A 22,111-nucleotide genomic window follows, 5' to 3' on the forward strand; every position below is an offset into this window, starting at 1 on the left:
GAGTCCTAGTTCAAGAGGTAGGAGCTTCAGAAGTTTGATGCTTCTGTGTGGATTTGTTGGGCTTCAGATGGGCTTAATTGGAAATCTTATGTACACTCCCTATTCCATGTTTAAATGTTGGCTTTATCATTATTTGTATGTTAGTTGCTCCAACCTGTAAAAATACGAAAATGCGATTATTTCATGATTATTAAACACAAAATTAACCGAAATATTATGTCTCTATTGCGTTTATAGTACAGTTTTGGGTGCTTATCACCAACCACGAACTGGTGGATCGGTTCAAGCTCGTTTTCACCAAATCCAACATGCGGTAAGTTTATGTCAAGGTTATTATGAGCAACAATTGAGAGTGAATGTTAGTGGTACTAATATGGATGATATAATGTCATGAGCTCATACTATTTATTTAACTGTTGTAAATGAACCATTTAAATTTGAGCATTGTTATTGGGTTTTAATTTTAAGTCCAAAATGGAATCACTACTATCAAGCTAGAAGTGATAGTGGTTCAAAAAAAAACAGAAAACCACTTCTAGTAGTGATGTTAGTGGTGGCGTCAGTAGTGGATCAACCACTAAAAATATTGGAATAGCCAATACTTTGTTAGATGAAGAAAGTCAACCATCAAGTGAAGTGCCCGCATTAGAAAAACGCCCAAAGGGAAGGAAGTTTAAGAAAAAAGATGCTGATGAAGTTGCACACCAAATGACACAAACTCTAGAGGAATCAACTTACAACTGCAAAATATCTGCAAGAACAAACAGACCTAAAACGACAAATGTTCCTCTCAATGAAAAAGGATAAAGAAGAGGAAAGATTGAGACATGAAGCACAGGAAGAACAAGATATCATGATGCTTGATCTAAGCAAGTTTAGCGGTATTCAACTTACATTTTGGGAAGCTAAGCAACAATCTATTTATCATAAGTGGGTTGAACAAGAACAAGGTACTCATGTTGCTCTTTCTGTTCCTCATTACCCAAATTTTCCAACTCTCCTACTCCATACACTCCAGCCCCACCTAGTACATACACTCCAACCCCTCCTACTCCATACATTCCAACCCCTCCTACTCCATAGTTTGGGTCGTTTTCTTCTACTGGATCAACAAGTAGTGTTAGTCAGTGTCGTGGTAGGTGAACATGCTCTCCCAATCCATTTCTGAGGGATGAAAATAAAGAATATGAAGCCGATGATTTTTAGTTGTAACGTTTTTAATTTGAAGTAAGTTGTAACATTTTTAATTTGAAATTGTAACGTTTTTAATTTGAAGTAAGTTGTAACAATTTTAATTTAATTTAATTTAAACAATGCGCAAATTTATACCAAATTAACAACAATTGTATTCAACAAATCACAATCTTATTTAAACAAAACAAACTTGATAAAAGCACACTTAAAAAACACACTTAACAGAAAATACAGCTAATACAAATCAAACTTAAACAAACTTATTAGTTGTTCCTTTAGTTGTGGGGATGCATGCACCATAATATGCCCAATGATGTTGCACCAGATCATTCTTCAATTGTTCATTAGTAGCTCCACAACGAATACTTAATGTCATGGCTACCATGTCTTGCACAAGCTCATGTTCATTACTCTGCATCTCAACTTCATGTCGCAATCGTTCATCTAAAGGTGGTTTCCACGTTGGAAGTTGTTCATAACTCTCATTCTCAACAATCATGTTGTGAAGTATAATACATGTTTTCATTATACGAGATAGAGCTCCTCTATCCACTAACGAGCAAGCCTACTAACAATTGCAAATCTAGCCTATAAAACACCAAAACCATGTTCCACATTTTTACGAGCTGATTCTTGTGCTTTTGCAAAGTTAATATCCATGGGACTTGCTAGCTGGAGATGAGATTGTTTGAATCAGTGTAGCCCATTGTTGATATATTCCATCAACTAGGTAGTAGCCCATGTTGTAAGGATTGTTATTAACTTGATATATAAACACATGCTGGAGCTATTCCTCTGACTAAATTATCAAATAAATTAGAATTATTTAACACATTAAAATCATTGCACGATCAAGCCATTCCAAAGTAACCCATAACAAAAATATAAAAAATTTATAAATAAAACAAAACCATGGTGTTTCACTCCGACTTCTCCTGGCCTACAACTGCTTCTCAAAACCATTATCGAAAACCAACTATGCAAAATTTTCATTTTGAGAAACCCTGTCAAATAAGACTTTGAAATTCCAACTGCATTCAGAAAACATGAGGAGCAGAACACCTTATAAGGTGGAGAATGTCAATAAACAGGTAACTACATCTAGCAGTGACGCCTCAATCATTTGCCATTTTAAGAGCTGATTGACACGTGATAAGATCATGAACCATTCTCTGATAGTAAAACTCACTACCAATTTACATTAGTGAATGAACGAGAATAACACAAAATCAGCCAAAATGTTGGAATTGTGAACCGAGAAACTAGCAAACACGAATCGCTGTCAGCATTTATTCAATGTTCATAGTCATAATTATACATATACTGGGGTGGGGAGGGTGAACTTAATTCACTCATTGATGGTGTGTCGATGTGAGACCGATTCTTGTCCACTCTGACTTCTAAAAGCTCTACATCCTCAAATGACCGGAATATTGGGTGCAAATATGCATCAGCCAAGTAAGCTTTTAGGTCGAGATTGGGTTCCGCACTTCGCTCCATTGTGTCCTTCGCAATGGCTTCCTGAAAAGTAGACCAAATAATATTGCATAAATACTATAATGTGCTAGCATGATGAATGCCACCTACAATATAGACGGCAACAAATAACATGGAACATCCAAAAAGCACTGCTCAAAGCAAGACTAGTAGCATCAACAAGATACAATAGTCCTTATAAAGCCATCATCAAGCAACAGATTATCCCAAAGAATAATGGGGAAGGCAAGGCTTCTTTTGTGCAAAATGCATCCCCAAGTATGACCAAACCGTAGGTGCTTTGAGACTTAAACATGCCATTCTTTTAATGTTCAGAGAGGATTTTCCTGTGCATGAAGTATACAGTGTACCAATCAAGCTACCATGAACTGCTATTACTCAATACTTTTGACGATTTCTAGTGCACAAAATGTTGAAGTGGTTTCTGACATACAAAATTAAGGTGATATGATGTAACAAACATGCCAGACCATGCCATGAGCATTACCTCTAATGGATACTTTCTGAATGCAGGTTCAAACCGGCTCTTGCAGTATTTGTGGAACCAGATGGTTAGTATAGGCAAAACAACAAGTAAAGGAGTGGAGTTAGCAGCCTTTTTTGTGCTCAGAAGACCAAGCAGAAGAAGTTGAGATATTAACAAGCTTGCAATGATACGGCTATGAACATATGGCCAGAATGCAGCAACACTCTCATATTGTTGGTAATACACGTTTATTATCTGGGGTGAACCAAAACAGAGAAACCCACTAGCTTTAAATTCCAGGAAGGTGAAACTCAAACATATATACAATAGAATGATGTGAAGCTAGTGTTGTGAAACATATCTACTAAGAAAGTTTAAAATATAGCTGTACTTCCACAGAACGATGTATAACTAATGAGTTTGTTAAATACTTAAATGGATTGCACAGTCCAGATCTTTCAAAAGTCAGTCTAAGTAGTTCAGGTAAATAATTTTCTCTCAAGTCAGTTGTGCTGTCCAGAGAGTTCATTGTTAGGTATATAAATAGGTGATATCTGAAATCATTGTAACCAAGTTCGAAACATAGCCTATTTAGTCCCTTGTACTTCCTATTTTGTGGTTCACTTTTTCTTTTCTTTTTTTCCGAGTGGCAAGCCTGTTTTAAGTGAGATCAACAGCCAGTGATGCTAGCGGGGTTTGAACCCCACCTCTGGTATCAACACCAAAGGTTTCACCAACTAAGCTGCGATTACGGTTCACTTTTACCTAATAGATATCCCTTTTACATGATACGCATCTCCTTTATCCACCTAATTCTTGTTGTTTGTTTTTTCTATACATCCAACTGTGTCAAGTTTCTGCAGCACTAACACTTTTGTAAGAGTGTGTCTAAAAAGACTTAGAATTGTTGATTTCCTGTTAGACTTAAGCCAGGGGTCAAACATACGAGATACCATGAAATATCAAGCTTCATGATGTATTGCATGGTTAACTGTCTTTGTAATTATAAAAATTTCAGGAGAAATAATAAAAACATATTTATATTAATAATTTTAAAAAATAATAAATGAAACAAAAAAATAAATAATAAATAAAAAACCAACAACACCAGTATTAGCAAGTAACAAACCTGATGACGGTAAACAAGGTAAGCAAAGCCAAAGAAGACAAGTATGAATGGAAGAAGGATTGGAGTGACCACAGCATACACAACTCCCAGAAGGAAGTATAGCTGAAGTGTAGGGAGAGTCTCAGGGAGATCGACACTACCAGGGTCCATCGCTTTTTCTCTATCTCTTTCTGTTTTCACAATGAACATGTTTTTCAGGTGAAATATGACCAGTGGCTTAAGTCGAAGAATCTCACTTGCAATTCCAGCCCACCCATCAACCATTATATATGTAATAAAAAAAGTAGCCTTCATTGGTATTGATACTCCAATGGTTCTGGGGATCCTACAAACAAGAAGGAAAGAAGGATGTTGGAAAGAGAGTCAGTAAGAACAACTATTTAATTAGTATAAATTTTTTAGATGAGGAAAATAAGATATGTATCAGGTGGACTCTATAAATACAAACTACAAATATAGAAACAGCAGTTTAAAACAAAAAACATGTCACCAATATTAGTTGTTGATAAGAGTAACTAAGCAATGAAATAATCTTAGGATACCTTACTCACGATGTACAGATTTAGATAAAAAGAGAAGACCACTGACAAAAGCCACCAGAACCAGGTGGTTCAACACCATACGTCCACAAGCACCAGAAAGCAACAACTTAGGCAATTGACTGAAGAAATGTTAAGGAAATTAACACCAGTTTTTTTAATTATTATTTAAGTTAGTAAATAATACTTGAATGCACAACCCTCTTGGTAAGCCTAATATCAAACACGCCATACTCTTGACATAGTCAACGGAAACCTAAATGCAAACGTATCAAAACTGCTCTTAATATAAAGTCAAAAAGAGTGTGAAAATATTTATTAAAGATTGACATCCACATTCGATAACTTCATGCTTCTTGTGAGATATAAACAGGAAATAACAAGTTGCTTTATTATTTTATTTTATTTTTTTATCGATAAATATTAATATATTTATATAACCACGAATATTACATCAACACTTGAGTAATTAGCCAGAAACTAATATCTCAAGACCGAAAGAAACCCCCATCACCCCTAATACAGCCTGCAACCCCAGCAAAACAATGAAAACAAAAAGAAGACAGAATACAAACAAACTGAAAACCATAGAAGCTAATTAGACGCAAAAATTAGCAAAACCCCACAGTTGCATCCATAGTCCATGAGCATAACTTACCAACAAAATTCTAACAAGAGCATAAAAACCCACATTAAAAACCCACATTAAATCCTTCAAAAGTATACGGAAGAATCTTACTGAGTTGGTGATTGATGAAGGAAAGAATGAAGTTGCTCAAAGGCTGTTCCAGTTACTATGCTCCCTAAGAACACATTCACCAGCATAAAATAGTAAAATTTAGCTGCTGCCTTTCTTTCAAGTACAGATACTGCCAAATGCCCCTCAACTTTTGACATTATCATCAGGACTGTGGGAAGAATGTACATGAAGATTTTAAGTGCTAAGCCGGGAAGGAAACCTTGTAGGAATGACTTGACCACCTTCCTGCATGACATAGTGTGCATGGTTAATGTTGATAGAGAGGTGAATGGAAGTTGGTATTTCAAAGGACATCCAACATCTGTTGTAGGATAATGATTTTACCATCAGATTTGGATTTTAGATATAGAGAAGGTAAATTTAGTATAATAATAATCCATAAGATAACCAATTATATCCCAAAATGCTGGTTTAAATAAATCTGATCACTGATTTGGCAATTAAACAAGCCATTACAACGCTATCAATAAAATTAACCGGTGGATATGATCGACCAAAAAATGTCCAAAGACTAAAGCAATCGTCAGAAAACTCAGACTTCCATGCAACAAGTTAATATTTTTGGAATTGAATCCTCAACCCTCACAAAAGAGCAATATCATTTTGTAACTTCGTTAGATGGCATAAAAAGCCATGAATAGTTTAGGCCTCTGCCTCAGGGTCAATCAACAACACAAGACAGCCAAGAAAAATATGTGAGTCAAACCCAGAGATTCAACATTGAGAGATTATGTTTCACATACTACACCTCTAAGGGAATCCTTGACATACAATATTCTAAACCACAAAATTACATATTATTTGAGAACTCGATAACTCTGAGCCACCTTATGCAAATATTTTTTTGGTTTACAGTGTTTTTAATCAAGTTAATGTGAGACCATCTTCTGAATATTACGAGGTGACAGAATTACACTACCATTTTTAACACGTGTAAGTCTGACCATATGCATATTTCGAAACTTTTTAATTGGAATAATCCACACTTACGCATTTCGAATGTTTTTTTTCTTAAGAAAAATTTAAAATCAATATAAAGGAAAGAAATTTCTTACACTTCTATTACAGGCCTTAGGAAAGGCGCAACTCTCTCCAGACCATCAAGATTTGCAAGTGATTGAACAAAGGCAATGGGTATCATGTAAAAGAACACCAAAGCAAATACGGATATAGATATCACAAGCTTTCGGATGCTTATGGACACAAAAGGTATAGCCAGATTTTGCCAATACACATCACGAGGCTCAGGAGCCCAATCAGTTAACCACAATGTGGGATTTTTGCTCTGTTGAGTCTGTGCGCATACTGCAGCTCCCCAACGTGAATCAAATGAAACAAATGCTACAGGCATGATAGATTTGGGATCTTTCAATATTCTTTGTCGTTCGGATTCAATCTGAAACACATTATTAGAGTAAACGTACATGCTTTACAAATCTTAAGACAAAACTACAGATTTTATATGCTATGAACATGAAAAGTATCTAGAATCCTTTAAATGTAAAACTTACTCTTTTATCAAGCTCTTGCATCTTTTGTTTATAAAATTCAATCGAGTCTACCCTTGAACCCCATAGCCCTAAAAACCCTGTCTGAAATATTACATGTTATGAGCCATCAGTTAAAACATATCCTGGTCCAAAAGAAACTGAATTCTACAAATTGATTTGATTAATGAACTACCTTTCTAGTAGGCCTCTTATCTGGATGCCTTTCAAATTTGAGCTGGTTATAGTCGAACCAATTGTGGAGCCTTTCCCTTTGCCGTATAAGTTTAGCAAATTTGTTTGCATTGTAAACAGCCTGAAAGGAAGGAGAGTGAATCTCACAAATACAAGTAATAGCTACCAAACAAACCAATGCATACTAAATGTAACCCGCAAAAGCTATACACGGATTTTAGAGTAAGCCAATATAAAATATCACAAGACATTGAATGGGAAATTGCAATCAAAAGACTCTGCAACTCTGGATAAAAATAATTGTTATACCTGGTGACCAAGATAGTGGTTGGGGTGGTTAGTTTGGAAGAACTGATCCACGCTTTCTGATATTGAGTGACCGGTAACATGCGGGACATTTCTGACAACTACCTGGCAGAACAACAAACATTTCATGAATATAACAAGAAATACTCAAAAGATTGGTCACCATCTGCTATTACGCCACTATGTGCACTTTAGGTCTAACAGCCAGCTCCTCAAATATCAGTATCTTATCACTAGTCAAGTATAGCCGAGTCAATCCTACGTGAACCTACATCCAAATCTTACATTTAAGATTCTTTATGGTGCTAAGGCTGTAAAGCATCTACAGGTTGATATATGAATATAAGTTGGCATAATTACTTCTGTATTTAACTTATTGGAGAATATTAGTGCAATCTAGGGTTTACGGATCCCAATTTCCCAATATGAGGCCAAATTGAATATCCAATCAATTGGGGATCCAATCCCTACTAATTTTATCCCTTTGATTAGTCAAGTGTACGACATCAAGGTACAATTGTTAAAGATATTGTACTCCACACCTCATTATCTAAGCCTAAATGGCTTTTGGAACATCTACCAAAAGCCGTATAGGTTATTCGAAATGAAAGAAGTCAAGAGTCTTTGAGCATAAACCCAAGGAGGTGCAGAAGGCTAGAGAAGAGCTGAAGAAGTGATAGAAACTTTGTACAATTGGACTAGGGGGGATTTGTACCTTAGATATTAGATTCAATGATTTCATATATAATTGGAACAGCTTAGTGTTGTAACTTTCGTTTCTTTTTAATTGGGTTAGGTAGCCTTAGCATCTTGCTAAGGAAGTCTACCTCTTAGAGTTTGTAACACAGGACATAGTAATTAGATAAAAAGTTTATAGGAAAAAGAAAAACAAATAAGTAAATAAATAAATAACATAAACAAAAAATGCAAAAAAATAAGTAATTAGATGAAAAGTATTAAACCATTCTTCACGCTGTCTATGTAATAATAAAAGAGAAAATTCAGAACCTCTTTATTGACTTCACTCTTAACACGAACATCTGGTCTGTCTATGAGAATGGATCCAGTAGTTAAGACCTCAGAGTGAATGGCATGGTATTTGAGACGGTGTATAGAGCAAATATGATTGATTCTGAGATTGTTAGATCTGTGGTGTGCGCTACCGTATATGTCACATGGAATGAAAGCAATTGGAGGTTCAAGCATAATGAACTTTTTTATGCTTGGTAAAGAACATTTGTGTCATGTGGTGGGTAATGACATACTGAAGAACATGAAGGTATCCCGGTAAAATTTTGTCAAGGGGTCACCTGAAACTGATGAAAAGATTATCATTGCTGTGTAAGGACTTTGCGTACTTGGGAGAGTGCGACTCAGAGTACTGCCATGATAAATTTGGATGGCTCATTGAACAGTTTGGCTGCAGGCTTTGGGGGATTGATTAGAGTCTATAACTGCCAGGTGTTATTGATTTTGCTGATGGCAATAAGAGAATTCTTTCCTATTTCAGTAAATGAAGAGAACTGAACCATGACTGTAAGCTGAAGGCTTACTAGGGATCAGGCGTGCTATTGTAGCATCGGACTCAATGAGAGGTGCGATGGTACTGTCAGAGTCTTCTAGCTTCTATTAGATTTCATGTCTAAATCTGAAGAAATCAGAAGTGAAACACACAGCGAACGTAACAGAGTGCTGACGTTGTAGCTAAATCTTGTAATCGGAATTTTGAATTCGTACAATATATATATTTTTTTTTTTGCTTGGTAAGATTTGAATATACTGATATCAAAAAACAAGTACAAGTGTGGGGATATAAGAAAGACCAGGAGGTATTCCTATTTCCAATTGCAAGGTCAATCAAATCGAAAGTAATTTAGATGAGGCACCTCCCATTTATAGCCATGGCGGTTTGCCCTCATACAAAATAGCGCTATTCTCATCAATTGACGTACCCATATTAGCTGCAAGGTCTGCCGAGAAGTTGGCTTCCCGCCAAGTATGGGTAATTCTGCACATTGTCATCTTGCTTCTAGCTTGTCTCCATCTTTTAAGTTGCCATGGAAAGTTCCCTGCTTCAAAAACCACTACTGCTGCCCTAGAATCTGACTCCCCCAAAAGATGATGCCAGCCTTTCTGTAGTATATTCAAAGATTCAGCCATATAGTTAGTTGAGATGCCCACGTTCCTACTATACACAAGCAAGAACAGCCCAATTGAATTCCTAAACACAACACCAGCACCAGCAACTCCTGGATTTCCCTTGGACGCGCCATAGGTGTTTGCTTTGACCACATTATTTTCGGGAGGGATCCATGTACAGCTTCTAATCCTTGGCGCTGCTCTCAACCTTGGTTCGGTGCCCAGATCCTAACCAATGCCATGCCTGCCTGAACGTTATGCTGTCATCACATGACTAAGTGACTTCTAACGGCTTTCCTGCAGAAATCCATTGAGACATTTGATCTCATCAAAGTGCAACTTATTCTTGTGTTTCCAGAGTCACAATACAACTCACAACAGCACAGCACCACATATCCTTCAAAAGAGGTTCAAATGTTTGCCCACTATATATGCTTCCATGAAGTTGTGGAATTGATACCTTATCTTGAAGAAATGAGTCAGCCAAGTCCAGAAATGTTGGGCAAAGGTGCATTTCCAAAGGATATGATCCAAGTCCTCATCATCCATTCTACATACCGAACACCTAGCTGCTAGGTGTACACCTTTCTTCTTGACTAGCTCCTGAGTTTCCGCACAATTATGATTTAACTTCCAAAGGCTGACACTTGAGGATGTATGCACTTACTCCAATTCAGCTTACACCAATTCAGTTTAGGCATCTTCCTTCTTATTTCCTCAAAAGATTTGACCGAGAACGTGCCCTTGAGGTCTGGCTTCCATATCAGCTCATCTTTCTCACCACTGTTAGGTTTAGGTAATGCAGCAATACTCACATCATGTTCAGCTAAAAGCAGCTCCAAATCAGGTGGTACCACGTATTCAGAACCCTGTATGACCATGTTAAGAGTTGCCGAGCATCCCATCAACTGAAAAGCAGTCAAATTAAGGATTTGTTGCAGGGACTGTCCATTAATGCATCGGTCTCCATAAATCAATTTTCAGTCCATTACCAACAATCCAATGAGTTCTTGGCTTCACTTCTTCCATTGCTTGCTTGATTCCAGTCCATGTGGATGTAGGCCTGTAGTAAGTAATAATTGCCCTCTCCTGATTAAGATACTTACACTTCACAAAAGTTGCAAAGTCACCTTCGCCATTGATTATATTCCACGCCACCTTCATAAGCATTGCTTTGTTCATCTCTCTGACCTTTCTAATTCCCAATCCAACTTCACATAGCTTTTCCCATTTTACGGTGACACTTTTTCTCACATTAGGGTCACCTGACCATAAGAAGTTTCTAATCATCTTCTCCTCCACTTTAATAACTGACATCGGCCATTTGTAGATTGCCATATTGTGTGAGGGAATACTACACAAAACAGCATTGATCATAACACATCTCCCTTGAAGAGAAAGCAACCTCCCCCTCCAGCTGGATACTTTCCTCTGAATCTTCTCTAATAGTGGCGCAAGACACTCTTGTAACTAGGGCAGGGAATCAGATCGGATTGACCTGAAACCCGACCCAGCCGAATCCCATTCAGGTCAGGTACAGGTCACGAAACATGTCTGATTCTATTATTCGGGTCGGGTACAGGTTACAACTTTTCACCCAGTCGGGTTCGGGTTCGGATAGTGGAAAAATAACAAATTATCCAATTAAATCCGATTAACTATGAGATAAATATGAATCTTCAAATAATTCCAAGATTTTTAGGCCATGTCATTAAACAAGATTCATCATTTAAACAAGATCTTGGAATTATGTTTTCTTTTTCAGCTCATTAACCATCTCCGATGCTAAGCGAATATTGGCTTGTGCATTCCTCCCAGCAATAAAACCACTTTGTTCCTTACTTACAAGCTTACCTATAATTCCTTACAGTTCAACTTCATTACTCTTCTCTAATGCAGCTTCTTGCCTTACAGTTCCAACCATCCTCTCAGGACAAGGATCTGCAGCATTGATGGCATTACTAGGTTCACCACTCTCTTCTCCATCAACTGGTTCAGAGATATGACCCTCTTCATGTCCTTCAGTTTCCGTGCCCCGTTCATCAATACCCTCTAACACGACTACTTCATTAGCTTGTGTTAGTGGTTCTACACTCACATGCAATGCAATCTGCACCTCAGTACTTGTGGACGCCTGGTCTACCTGTCCTTCTACTTGACTTTTATTCTCTTTCCTCCATTTCTTCTTTTGATTTTTAGACAAACCCGCCAGAGCTTGCTCATCAGTTTTTCCTTTGTTTTTCTCAGTAACTCGCAACCGTATGCCCCACACCTTTACAATGGGAGCAAAATTCTGGTGTTTTTCCTAGATGCACTTTCTGCCAGAAGGCGACACCATGCTTCTTAGACTCTACCCAAATCTTATCTGGAACATTTTTGGACATATCGATGTTGACAAGAACACTGGCATAGAAACCCAATTCTCTTCTAGCTGTTGTCTCATCAACATGCATTGGTCGACCCAAAGCTTTTCCCATTGCTAGTAAATTTTTAACCTCCTAGTACTCCAAACTAAGCCCAGGGAACCGCACCAACACCAACGCATGAGACTGTGATTCCTATTCGGTAGAAAATTTTGGAGTCCACTTGACAAGTCTCAGGGGTTGTTGATCAAACACCCATGTGCTCTGTTCCCAAACGTGTTGTAATCTTCTATCTTCTCAAATCGAAACATTACATAACCCTTACCTAGTGGTGTTGCCATCCAACTGCCCACTGGATGCCATTTCTCTGTCACTAGAGCTCTGACTTTCTCAATATTAATCTTTTTAAAATTTAATCTACCTACTAACGAGAGCATACAGAATTTAATTCCCTTTTCTACCTCTTCTTCAATAAGTTGGATACTCACCTTGCTTTCCAGGAATCGGCAAGGTTGACGTGTCGATATTCCTGCCATATTTGGGCTTTGCTGCTGCTGCTGCATACGATTTCTTTGCTTGTCCACCAATAGTTTCTGTTGTTGTTGTCTAAGCAACACCAACAACTTCACCATCTTTCGAAACAGCACTATGTGATACGTCTAAAATCCCCAAAGGCAAATACAGTTTGTCTGAGCCATGACTGTCCTTTTCCTCCAAAATTACTGGCAAATTTGGCCACAAAACACAGTCAACCACCGGTCAGGGAAGGTTGGGGTATTCAAACCATCCCTAAAGAGGGAAAGAAAACCCCCGGCCCCTATATCAGATCATATCTATACCGCGAACTAAAAATTGTGCTAAAAAGAAGTGTAAAGAATAAGCTGTCCTTACAAAAAAACTGTGTAAAATAAGTTCTCAATCGCTCTCAGAATGGCACATGCCACTCTCACAATCACACATGCCACTTCCCCTAAAGTCATCCAAATCTCAAAGCATCACCTCACTAGTAGGCTTAGTAGCATATCTGTTGTTGAAGCTCTAACGCTCTGCTGTTGTGAGTAAGATGTAATAGTACATGGAGGGAATGCACCTATTGAAAGTGAATTTCTTGCTAATTTAATTGCACCAAAGGGTTTTTACCTTTTCTGATTAAACGGGATTTTTCTTTTTTTATTAAGTTTAGGGATAAATCAGACCCCTTCCCTGTTTCACTAAAGTAGACCAAGAAGCTTGCAATCCTCCTAAGAGTGTGATCATCAGAGGGAGTTCAATTACGAAAGAAACGTTTACAAAGCCTTCTATAAGATGGAGGTTCAATAAAAACTGTAGTTCACAAGAACAAACCAATCCATCTGCGATCCACAATTCCAAATCCAATGCACTTCGAGCCTAAAACTCTTCACAACTAAACCAAATTTGCCACAAAGCACCATCACCAAAGATGAAATGGAGAAGCCGGTCCAAGCCCTGAACCCATGAGTGAAATGGTGGGAGAACCCAGACGATTCTCAAGGCTTTAGTACAATGGGTTCCTTTAATTTGACTTATGTAGCACTGTGTTTCCTATGAGGTCATGCTGCTATGCAACAATTTCACTTTCTTAGAACTGGGAAAACTTTCACATCTTGTTTTTCCTATTTGGTGTGCTCTTTATTTAACGTCAATAAACATTTTTTATTATTGATCGCATGTGCTATGTTATTTATATAAGAGAAAAATCTTTCTCGGGAGAATTTCCCAATTAATTCTGATTAATCTCCAACAAACTAGGCGTAGTCGCTAATTGCTCCTGGACCGACTAGACACCAATTCCTGATTTAACTTCACAGACATGCAGATGAGCATTCTAGGTTGAAAAGAAAATAACTCAAGATTTCCCCTCAAATTCTTGAGTTGTTTATAAATTTTAAACCTACTAAAGCTACGAGTAATATGTCATTAGATTTTTTTTTATTAGATATTGAACTCATTTACAGAATTATAAACATTAAGACGGAGCATTAAGCATATAAGACATCTACAAAATATGTAGTTGCAGGTGCCAGCTACGTTAGTTGATGGTAACACAAAAGAATAATAATAAATAAATAAAGATAAAATAAAAATAAACTAGCTTAGGTGATAAAATTTCGTGAAACTATTATAAATCTTGCCTACCAAACAGAAAAGAAAAAAAAGTGCAGAAGGTAATGTATAGCAATGTAATGTCAACTGGTTCCAATGCATATGTGTTTAGGAGAATAGGATTTTGCTGTTCAGAAAGGGCCAGCCGTGGGACTTGTCATGTGCATTGCCCCTACTTCAAGTATGATTATTCTTTGGAAGCTCACGCTAAATATAAGGATTTGACTAATTCGATACAATCTTAATAATTTAGGCATATACGTTTCTCCACGTTAGGGCTAACCGGCTAACCATAAATCGATAATCCTTGGTTCACCAAATTAGATACAAACAGCACTTGCAAACATAGTACACAAATAACAGTATCTATATGTTACATGCATGGACACGGCATATTTTGAAAATAATCCACGTCGGATACGTATCCACGTGTCAATGTTGGAGACATTGTATGTGATATAACTCAATGTTTTGATATTTGACCGCGTCAGACACTTCGTATCCGTGTTGGATATGGACACACATATCCATGCCAATGTAACTTAGAAACAGTATAATCTCTACGAATTACGTATTTCAGCAATCAATTTAGATTAATTTTTGCAACTGAGTGTGTAGGGTTATAATTGCTCTCTATTTCAACTAGTACTGATCCAAAATAAAAAGGGACATCTGGTAAAGATGGTCTTCGATTGTCTTTCCCCATATTTCTACGTTTTCCTTTTCCTCACAGCTCCTTGCTTCTCGTTATTGGGGAAACAATGTAGAGATCTCTTCTGTCAGTATATTGTGGGAAGCATGTTACTTACAACCTTACCTATGTTGCCATCCATGTGTACAAATTTTGATGGCTCTATATCCAGAAGGATGCATATTTTCTCTCTGCCGCAATTTCTATCAAAAGGATCAAATAAATCATGAAACTGTAACATTGTAGACTAATATATTATATTCTGCGACCTTGGCAATCAAGGACAATCGGAATGACTTCTACTGGACAAATTTGATTTTCAAACAAATATGAGGTTACAAAATCGAATTTCAAAACTGATCTAAGTTTAGGGAAGAAACCCTATTTTTGCAAATGCAGCCTGAAATAAACTACGATCTTTCATCATTTTCTGACGATCTAGTCACCATTAGACTCAATCAACTGCAAGTCTCTACCACACTAGGACCATCAGCACTACTCCCAACCTATGACAACATCACCTTTGCACCTTCACATACTGTTTCCTCTGGCAGCACCACTAAGTCTTATAGAAAAAAGAGTGCAATCAATAACTATTTTAAATTTCCCCTTCTGTAACCAAGTGCAATCAATAACAGAGTCACCAAGTAGTGCAACCCGTTTACAGCACAATTAAGTTTTACAGCAAAAATCATGCAATCTATAACTATTTCAATTTTTCCCTTCTGTATCCAAGTGCCATCAATCACAGAGTCACCAAGTAGTGCAACCCTTTTATCTTTCTTTCTGTTTTTTTCAAATAGAAAAGTAATAAACAAGAAAAACAAACAAACAGAAAGACAAATACACAAACAACCAAAAAAACACAAACCAACAAAAAATGAAAACAAACAAACAAAACAAAACCAAGTAGTGCAACCTATTCTGTTCCGAAGTAGTACGTACTTGAAGTATTGAACTTTATATATAATAAATGGTTAACGAAAAATGGTAATGTGATCTGAGGCCTTCTAATCGGACCTTACGCTGTCAGAAGCATAAGGGGGGCGGTAGACCAGTTTCAGCCCGCCTGGGTGGCACCTTTGACCAGTCCACAGACAGTTTGACCCAAAAACAGAAACCTATGTTTAACTGTAACATAAACTACATGTCTATGTCTCAGAAAATATACTCCTTGCAGTTTGTTTACTTATGTGAATATAATTTCATAGTAATAAATGATAATTCATAAACATTTAAACACTAAAAGTGGAGTGTCATACACATTACGTAGCGATAAATCAGGCAACTTTGCATAGCTTTCATAGCTCAGTTGGGTTTCTTTTTTGGGCTTCTTTTTTAGTTTTAATCTGTTGGGCTTTTATTTTTTTAATTTGCTTTTAGTTTTAAACACCTTTCCCGCCTTACAAACCACACAGCCTTACAAAAGGCAGTGCCACTGCTGATGGGCAGGTCATGACTGGACTTTGCAGCAGGCGAGGCGTTGGTGTTGAAAACCTGCCAAGGCGGAGCCCAGGCAGCGCCTTTGACGTTATACTGGCCTTGATTCTGGATAAGATGGAGAGACACATGTGTAACGTGTATTTCGATAAGTAGTATATCAAAGTCTCCAGAGAGTAGCTTATAAAATCATCTTCTATTGATGCTCACCGTAAATTGATCCACACGCCGCTGTTGTGAGGCCAAATAATGTAGCCTCATAAATGCTACTTTATCATACTCCTTATAGAGCACAAAGCAGGTCCAGATAGTTAACAAGTACGCCATAGATATGTGAGCCCAAAACCTGAAATTCAATCAAAGGAATGATCCTCTTAAATAAAGTTGCCCAACTTGCAAATACATGACAAGAGAAGAGTATCGAGTCTTATTAATATCAACTCATTGACAGAATGTAGTATTGCATGATCCTAAGATTTTCACACCGTTAAACATTACAAATGGGATGAAGTATGACGACTCCATTTGATGTAACTTAAAAACTGAAAAAATAAGCCAGGAATGAAGATTCCACCAAAACAGAAAACAGTAATGGAGAATGATTTGTTTTCTTGAAGCATAGTATATATATATATATATATCACAGACACACAGTTCAAGATAATCCAATACTTACTTTTGAGATTGAGGACGCACATTCGAAATAGACAACTTATCAATGTCACTGACAACCAACTCTTTTCTAAGGAAAAATAGTGTTCCTCCGGATACGTTAACTGGGACAAGAACTACGAGAGCCAGAATTGTCACTGGCAGAAAAATCTTCAAGCTGTAAAGGAAAAAAAAAACACTGGGATTAGGCATGGCTTATAGACTGTCAACAGAAGTAAGCACTAAATATTTCAATACCAGATGGTGCAACTAGAGATTCAGCATGAGGAGTTGGACATACGTACTTAGACAAACCAGTTCAAATACTAAGGACGGATCCCCAACAGAAAACTTAAAAGAACACTTGTTCAGATTAATTAGGGATCTACTTAGAATTAAGGGTATAAGTTACTTGTTTTTGTTTCATGCCATTGCAATTTTTCGTGTTTGGAATTGGGTGGGGGGGTTCCCCTGCCTGCTATAACTAACAGATACATGTGCAACCTCCATTTATATCCTCCTCCAGTGCATACAATAGTCACACATAAAAGAGTGTAAGCAAAGTTGTTTTACACTCTGCATCTCTATTTGGTTCTCCAAATACATGCACAAACAAAGTTATGAAAATCAAGTTTCAACTAGTCTGACTATTTAAAAATCAGCTCAACTTATGACGACAAAAGGAAAAATTAAGCATGGGGCTACTTATCTTAAAACATTAATCAATTTGCTAAATCCAAAGAAGAAAGGAATATCACAAATTACAAACATTATTTAAGAATAAACCTTTTGTAAACACACAAATACATAGTATTATAGTATGGCCAGCTTAATATTCTCTTTCTTTTACTGCATAATATTGACTGCTCTTCTCTACTTCTTAATGTATAAAACAAAATGAAAAAAGAAGATGCAGTTTTTGGCATACCCAAGTAAGTAGACCCGGAGAAAAACAGCAGAGTCAAGACCAGCATGAACAATGAGTTCAGATTCAGACATTTGAAGAGCTTGGGGCATCCAATTAAGGAAAGTAAGATAAGTCTTGAAGTTGAGATTAACAAATTTACCGAAAATGTTTCTACCAGAAGAATGTGTAGGACTAGTTCTTGAACCAGTGATGTACCACTTTGGGAAGTAGACTCTGTCATTAATGGGTTGGAGTCTTAGGAATGCAAAAGCTAGTAAGAATGCAAAGGCTGTTAATATGTTTATGAATGCTGATACACCTATATCTTCGAGAGTAGCCATTTATTCTTCTTCTTCTTCTCTTACACTATAATAAAGTCTATAATAATAATAATAATAATAATGGTGTGTATTGTGTGAGAGAGAGAGAGAGAGAGACAGACGGAAAGAAGAAGGGATAACAAGTAAAGTGAAGAGAGAAGGAAAGAATATTTCAGTGGAAAGTTTTCTTTGTTGGTCCCACCAGCACCACTGTCAGTGTAGAGAGCGTGCCATAAAATTGTTTTTTTAAGGTAAAAATAAGAGCATGTCTTCAGTGCGCGTGATGTATGGCTAATTGGCTACGCACAATTTCTGACCACATATTTTCCAACCCGTAACCGGTAACCGAAGTGTCCACCTAAGGATAGCGTTGGCATTTCACATATTTTTATTCATCCCCAATTTATCGTATTTTCTATTCTTCTCAATTAGATTACGCGCCCAAATCTTCTCACCCCTTTCACCTCTTCTTAAATTCATGGTCAATCATTTACTTCTTTCACTCTAAAAATTCTGTGAGGAAGTAGAAGCAAAAAAAAATGACAAAGAACCAACAACACTACACGGCTTGAATACGCTCAACATTGAGGTTAGTTTATCATCCAATCACCGGGTCGATTTAATCTTTCCTCTTCTCTTTAAGGTACATTAGAATTTTTCATATTTAGGTCGTTTGTACTAAAAAAAAAGTTTTCTTTATTTAGGTAGGCGCTCCTATGACGAATCGAATAAGGCTCGATGATGACGAAGAGTTTCTTAGAAGTCTATGTTTCGAAAGTTTTGGGTATGATGAAAGTGATTCTCTAGATGTGGAATCAACTATTTTCCTGATGGAGAATGAAAATATTGACAGTAGTGATAGCGATGCTGAAGAGTCTGATACATATAGGGCTTATATAGAAGACAAAGCAACATTTTTATCTATGCAGTTCAAGACCTCGGACGAGGCCTACACTATTTATAATGAGTATGCCAAATCACCGGTTAATCCGTAAGATGTTTATAGAATTCATCCAAATGGAGTTGCTATTAAACGGAGATTTGTCTGTTCATCCCAAGGTCGGTCAACGACATGCAGATAAACTCCAATCGATGACACCCAAAAGAACACCCAGACAGGCCACTAGGTTCAATTGTAAAGCCTGCATTGTTGTTGTTTTTTATTCTGAAGCAAAGTTTTCGACTGTGAAAGAGTTTATTAGGGAACACACACATCCACTTGTACGGTATCCGAGTTCAATGTTTCTTCGGTCATATAGAAATGTGAGTCGAGAAGCGTTGGAATTTGCTACGTGCCTAAATGATGTCGGTGTTCGTAAATGCTAAGTGATGGGTTACTATGCACATATAGCTAGAGGTTTCCTTAATGTTGGTTTTACGAAAAAAAAACTTGTATAACAAAATGGAAAAAGAGAGGAGAAGTTGCTGTATTGATGGCGACGCCAACACACTACTTGCCAACTTAGAGGACAAGGTGAAGTTAGATCCTTTATTTCATTACAACTATGAGTTAAATGCGAGTGGCAGGGTTAGGCTGTTTTGTTTTGGATTCCACCTCCCTCCCCGGATTACCATAGCTTTGGTGGTGTGTTGTTGTTTGATTCAACGCATGTGAGCAATCGATTAGATGCCGATCGTTGTGTTTCTTTGGAATCAACAACCACCTACGCACTATAGTTTTGGTTTTGCTCGATCATAAGTAAGTGCGGCGACACTTATAAGTGGGTATTGAAATCATTTATTGACGAATGTGTGGTGAACACCCTAAATCGATCATTACCGATGGTGACGCAAATGATTCGTAAAGCTTTGAAATCTATTCTTCCAGATTCGAACACCGGCCGTGCTCTTTGGCACGTATTGAAAAATTGCATCACCAATGTCAAAATCCCCTGGATTTGCAAATGAGTTCACTCTATTATGTTTATGAAATGTTCTCGGGGAGAGTTCAAGAAAGGTGGAGATGACTAGTGGAAAAATACGAAGTTAGTCATAACACATGGGTGATGAAGGTACAGAAGAAACGGGCAAGGTGGGCAGAATCGTATCTTCATGGTGAGTTCTTTGGCGGTTGCAGAAGCAACCAACGTCGCGAGTCTATTAACTCTGTTATAAGACATCATGTTAAGCTCGGGATGCGGCTGTTTGAGCTATTTGGGAAAATGGAATTGGCAGTTGCAAATATCCGTCACCGAGAGCACGAAGAAGAGGTAAGGACTGCAACGATGAAGCCTTTCATTGGTAGCCACTTGATTGAATATGCAAAGCAGGTAGAATCCATCTATACTCGAGCTGCTTTTCTTGCTTTTATGAAGCGATTCTGGGAGGAATCGATGTACAATTGTAGAAGATAAACGTGATGTGGGTGACAATATTCGTGTATACACCATCACCGTAGATCCGAACAGCAAAAAGACGAGTGTGGAATACAACCTTTTAGAGCAGGATGCTAGATGTTCATGTGGGCTATTTCAGTCGTTTGGATTTCTATGTAGACATATCATTTTAGTTTACAAACACGAGGACCTTCGTAAAATACCCCAGAGCTGTTTTTTAAGGAGATAGACACGAGTTGCTAAATCTGTCATTCCAAATAACGATCCAAGTTTTTCTTCGCGGGCTGCTTCCATTATTTGTCACAGTGAGCTTATAGGGAAATGCAAGAAGATATGTTTATGGGCCTCTCAAACAGCCAAAAATAGTGAAGTTTTTAAATCCATGTTATCATCTTTTTCTAGAGCTTCCGGGCAAATCCAAGTTCCCTTTGAAATGCCTTATATTCCACCAGAAAGTGGTACAATGGATGGCATTCCGTCTTTTAAAGGCACCGCCGAGGTCTGCCTTTCACCCCACCTAAAACCGCCCATCGTCCATTTGTTAATGATCCACCACACATAAAATCGAAGGGTAGGCCGCATAAACGTAGTAGATTGAAAGGTCAGAATGAGACAAGAAAAAAGAAGTGTGGCCACTGTGGTATCGTCGGGCACACAAGGCCCACATGTCCACTTTTGCATCCAAACAATGGGGGTAAGTTTCTTATACCATTGCCATATTTCACTTGTCTGTTAACATTAAATAGTTACAAAAGTTTGTTGATTCTGATTTGTATTCGTCAATATCTTTCTTGTGGTGCACCTTTGTTTTCTAGTGTCTAAGTGCTAAAGCGCTTAACTATGTCGAAATGCGTCTTCGCGAGGGAGTTGCCGATGTGAGTGAGGATGATGATGGGTTAAATAGAGATACTGGATGTAAGTGATAATTTTGTGCGTTATCTTCTTTTTATAAACGCAAGAAAATGTTTCTTGTTTGTTATTTTCATGGGGTTCAAAATAATGTTGCTTGTTTGGTGTGCGTAGTGGAAGTTGGTAATGAAGCAGGAGGATCTCGAAAGACCAAGGAATGTAGCAAGTGTCGATCTATGGAGCACACAAAGTGTAGGTGTCCTAATTTGGAAGGTATGACACAATTTTTACCGACGTAATTTTTCTAGTAGGGAGTAAACTAAACTTAGATTGTACCATTAGAGTGACTATTTTTCTCCTGTTGAACTTATAGCGTTTCCCATGGATGAGGTTGGGAGGAAGGTTTCGGAGAAATTCAATGTTGGAAAGTTTTATAGTGACGACGGGAGAGTCTTTTTCCATATTACGGATGGTTGACGTTAGGAAAGAGGAGTACAATCTTTGCTAAGCTTTTCGGCGATTGTTGCTAATCTTCTAACAAGATTTTGGTAAGCATTTTTGTAATATCGCACAATGGTGAAGATTTCAAGATTGGCTTCTAAATTATTTTGTAGCGGTATCTATGGTGTTATTTTTTTATTTTCTTTGGTTTAATCAATGAAATAGAGCAATATTCTATACGCTATATTGACAAGCATTGTTTGTATATTCTGTTGTT

The 22,111-nt window shown here is 37.4% G+C and overlaps 1 protein-coding gene across 4 annotated transcripts; it reads right to left on the bottom strand.

The window, feature by feature from the left end:
• Nucleotides 1-2,350: 2,350 nt before the first annotated feature.
• Nucleotides 2,351-18,382, bottom strand: LOC147525114 (early-responsive to dehydration stress protein (ERD4)). Of its 4 annotated transcripts, none has more exons than XM_086605420.1 (11): nucleotides 17,910-18,354; nucleotides 17,007-17,159; nucleotides 16,541-16,676; nucleotides 7,577-7,678; nucleotides 7,269-7,388; nucleotides 7,097-7,177; nucleotides 6,641-6,981; nucleotides 5,565-5,810; nucleotides 4,287-4,611; nucleotides 3,179-3,412; nucleotides 2,351-2,715 (listed from the first exon to the last, which is right to left on the bottom strand). In XM_086605420.1, the coding sequence occupies exons 1-11, from the start codon at nucleotides 18,227-18,229 to the stop codon at nucleotides 2,488-2,490; spliced, it is 2,286 nt and encodes a 761-aa protein (XP_086461546.1). In that variant the 5' UTR covers nucleotides 18,230-18,354; the 3' UTR covers nucleotides 2,351-2,487. The 4 variants fall into 4 exon arrangements, with proteins under 4 accessions (XP_086461546.1, XP_086461560.1, XP_086461551.1 ...); XM_086605434.1 differs by lacking the exon at nucleotides 17,910-18,354 and adding an exon at nucleotides 17,240-17,458; XM_086605425.1 differs by lacking the exon at nucleotides 3,179-3,412 and having other exon boundaries at nucleotides 17,910-18,382.
• Nucleotides 18,383-22,111: the final 3,729 nt, after the last annotated feature.

Source organism: Coptis chinensis, chromosome 1 (genome assembly GCF_015680905.1).
Source record: "Coptis chinensis isolate HL-2020 chromosome 1, ASM1568090v1, whole genome shotgun sequence".
Classification (NCBI taxonomy): Eukaryota; Viridiplantae; Streptophyta; class Magnoliopsida; order Ranunculales; family Ranunculaceae; genus Coptis; species Coptis chinensis.

What these genes read in the sequence shown, in the direction of transcription:
- LOC147525114 (XM_086605420.1), bottom strand. Translation starts at nt 18,229, where the DNA reads ATGGCTACTCTCGAAGATATAGGTGTATCAGCATTCATAAACATATTA. An exon ending in CTCCGGGTCTACTTACTTGG is followed by an intron (nt 17,160 to 17,909) that starts GTATGCCAAAAA and finishes TTTCCTTTACAG; the next exon opens with CTTGAAGATTTTTCTGCCAG. An exon ending in CTTCATCAATCACCAACTCA is followed by an intron (nt 4,612 to 5,564) that starts GTAAGATTCTTC and finishes TCTTGTTTGTAG; the next exon opens with GATCCCCAGAACCATTGGAG.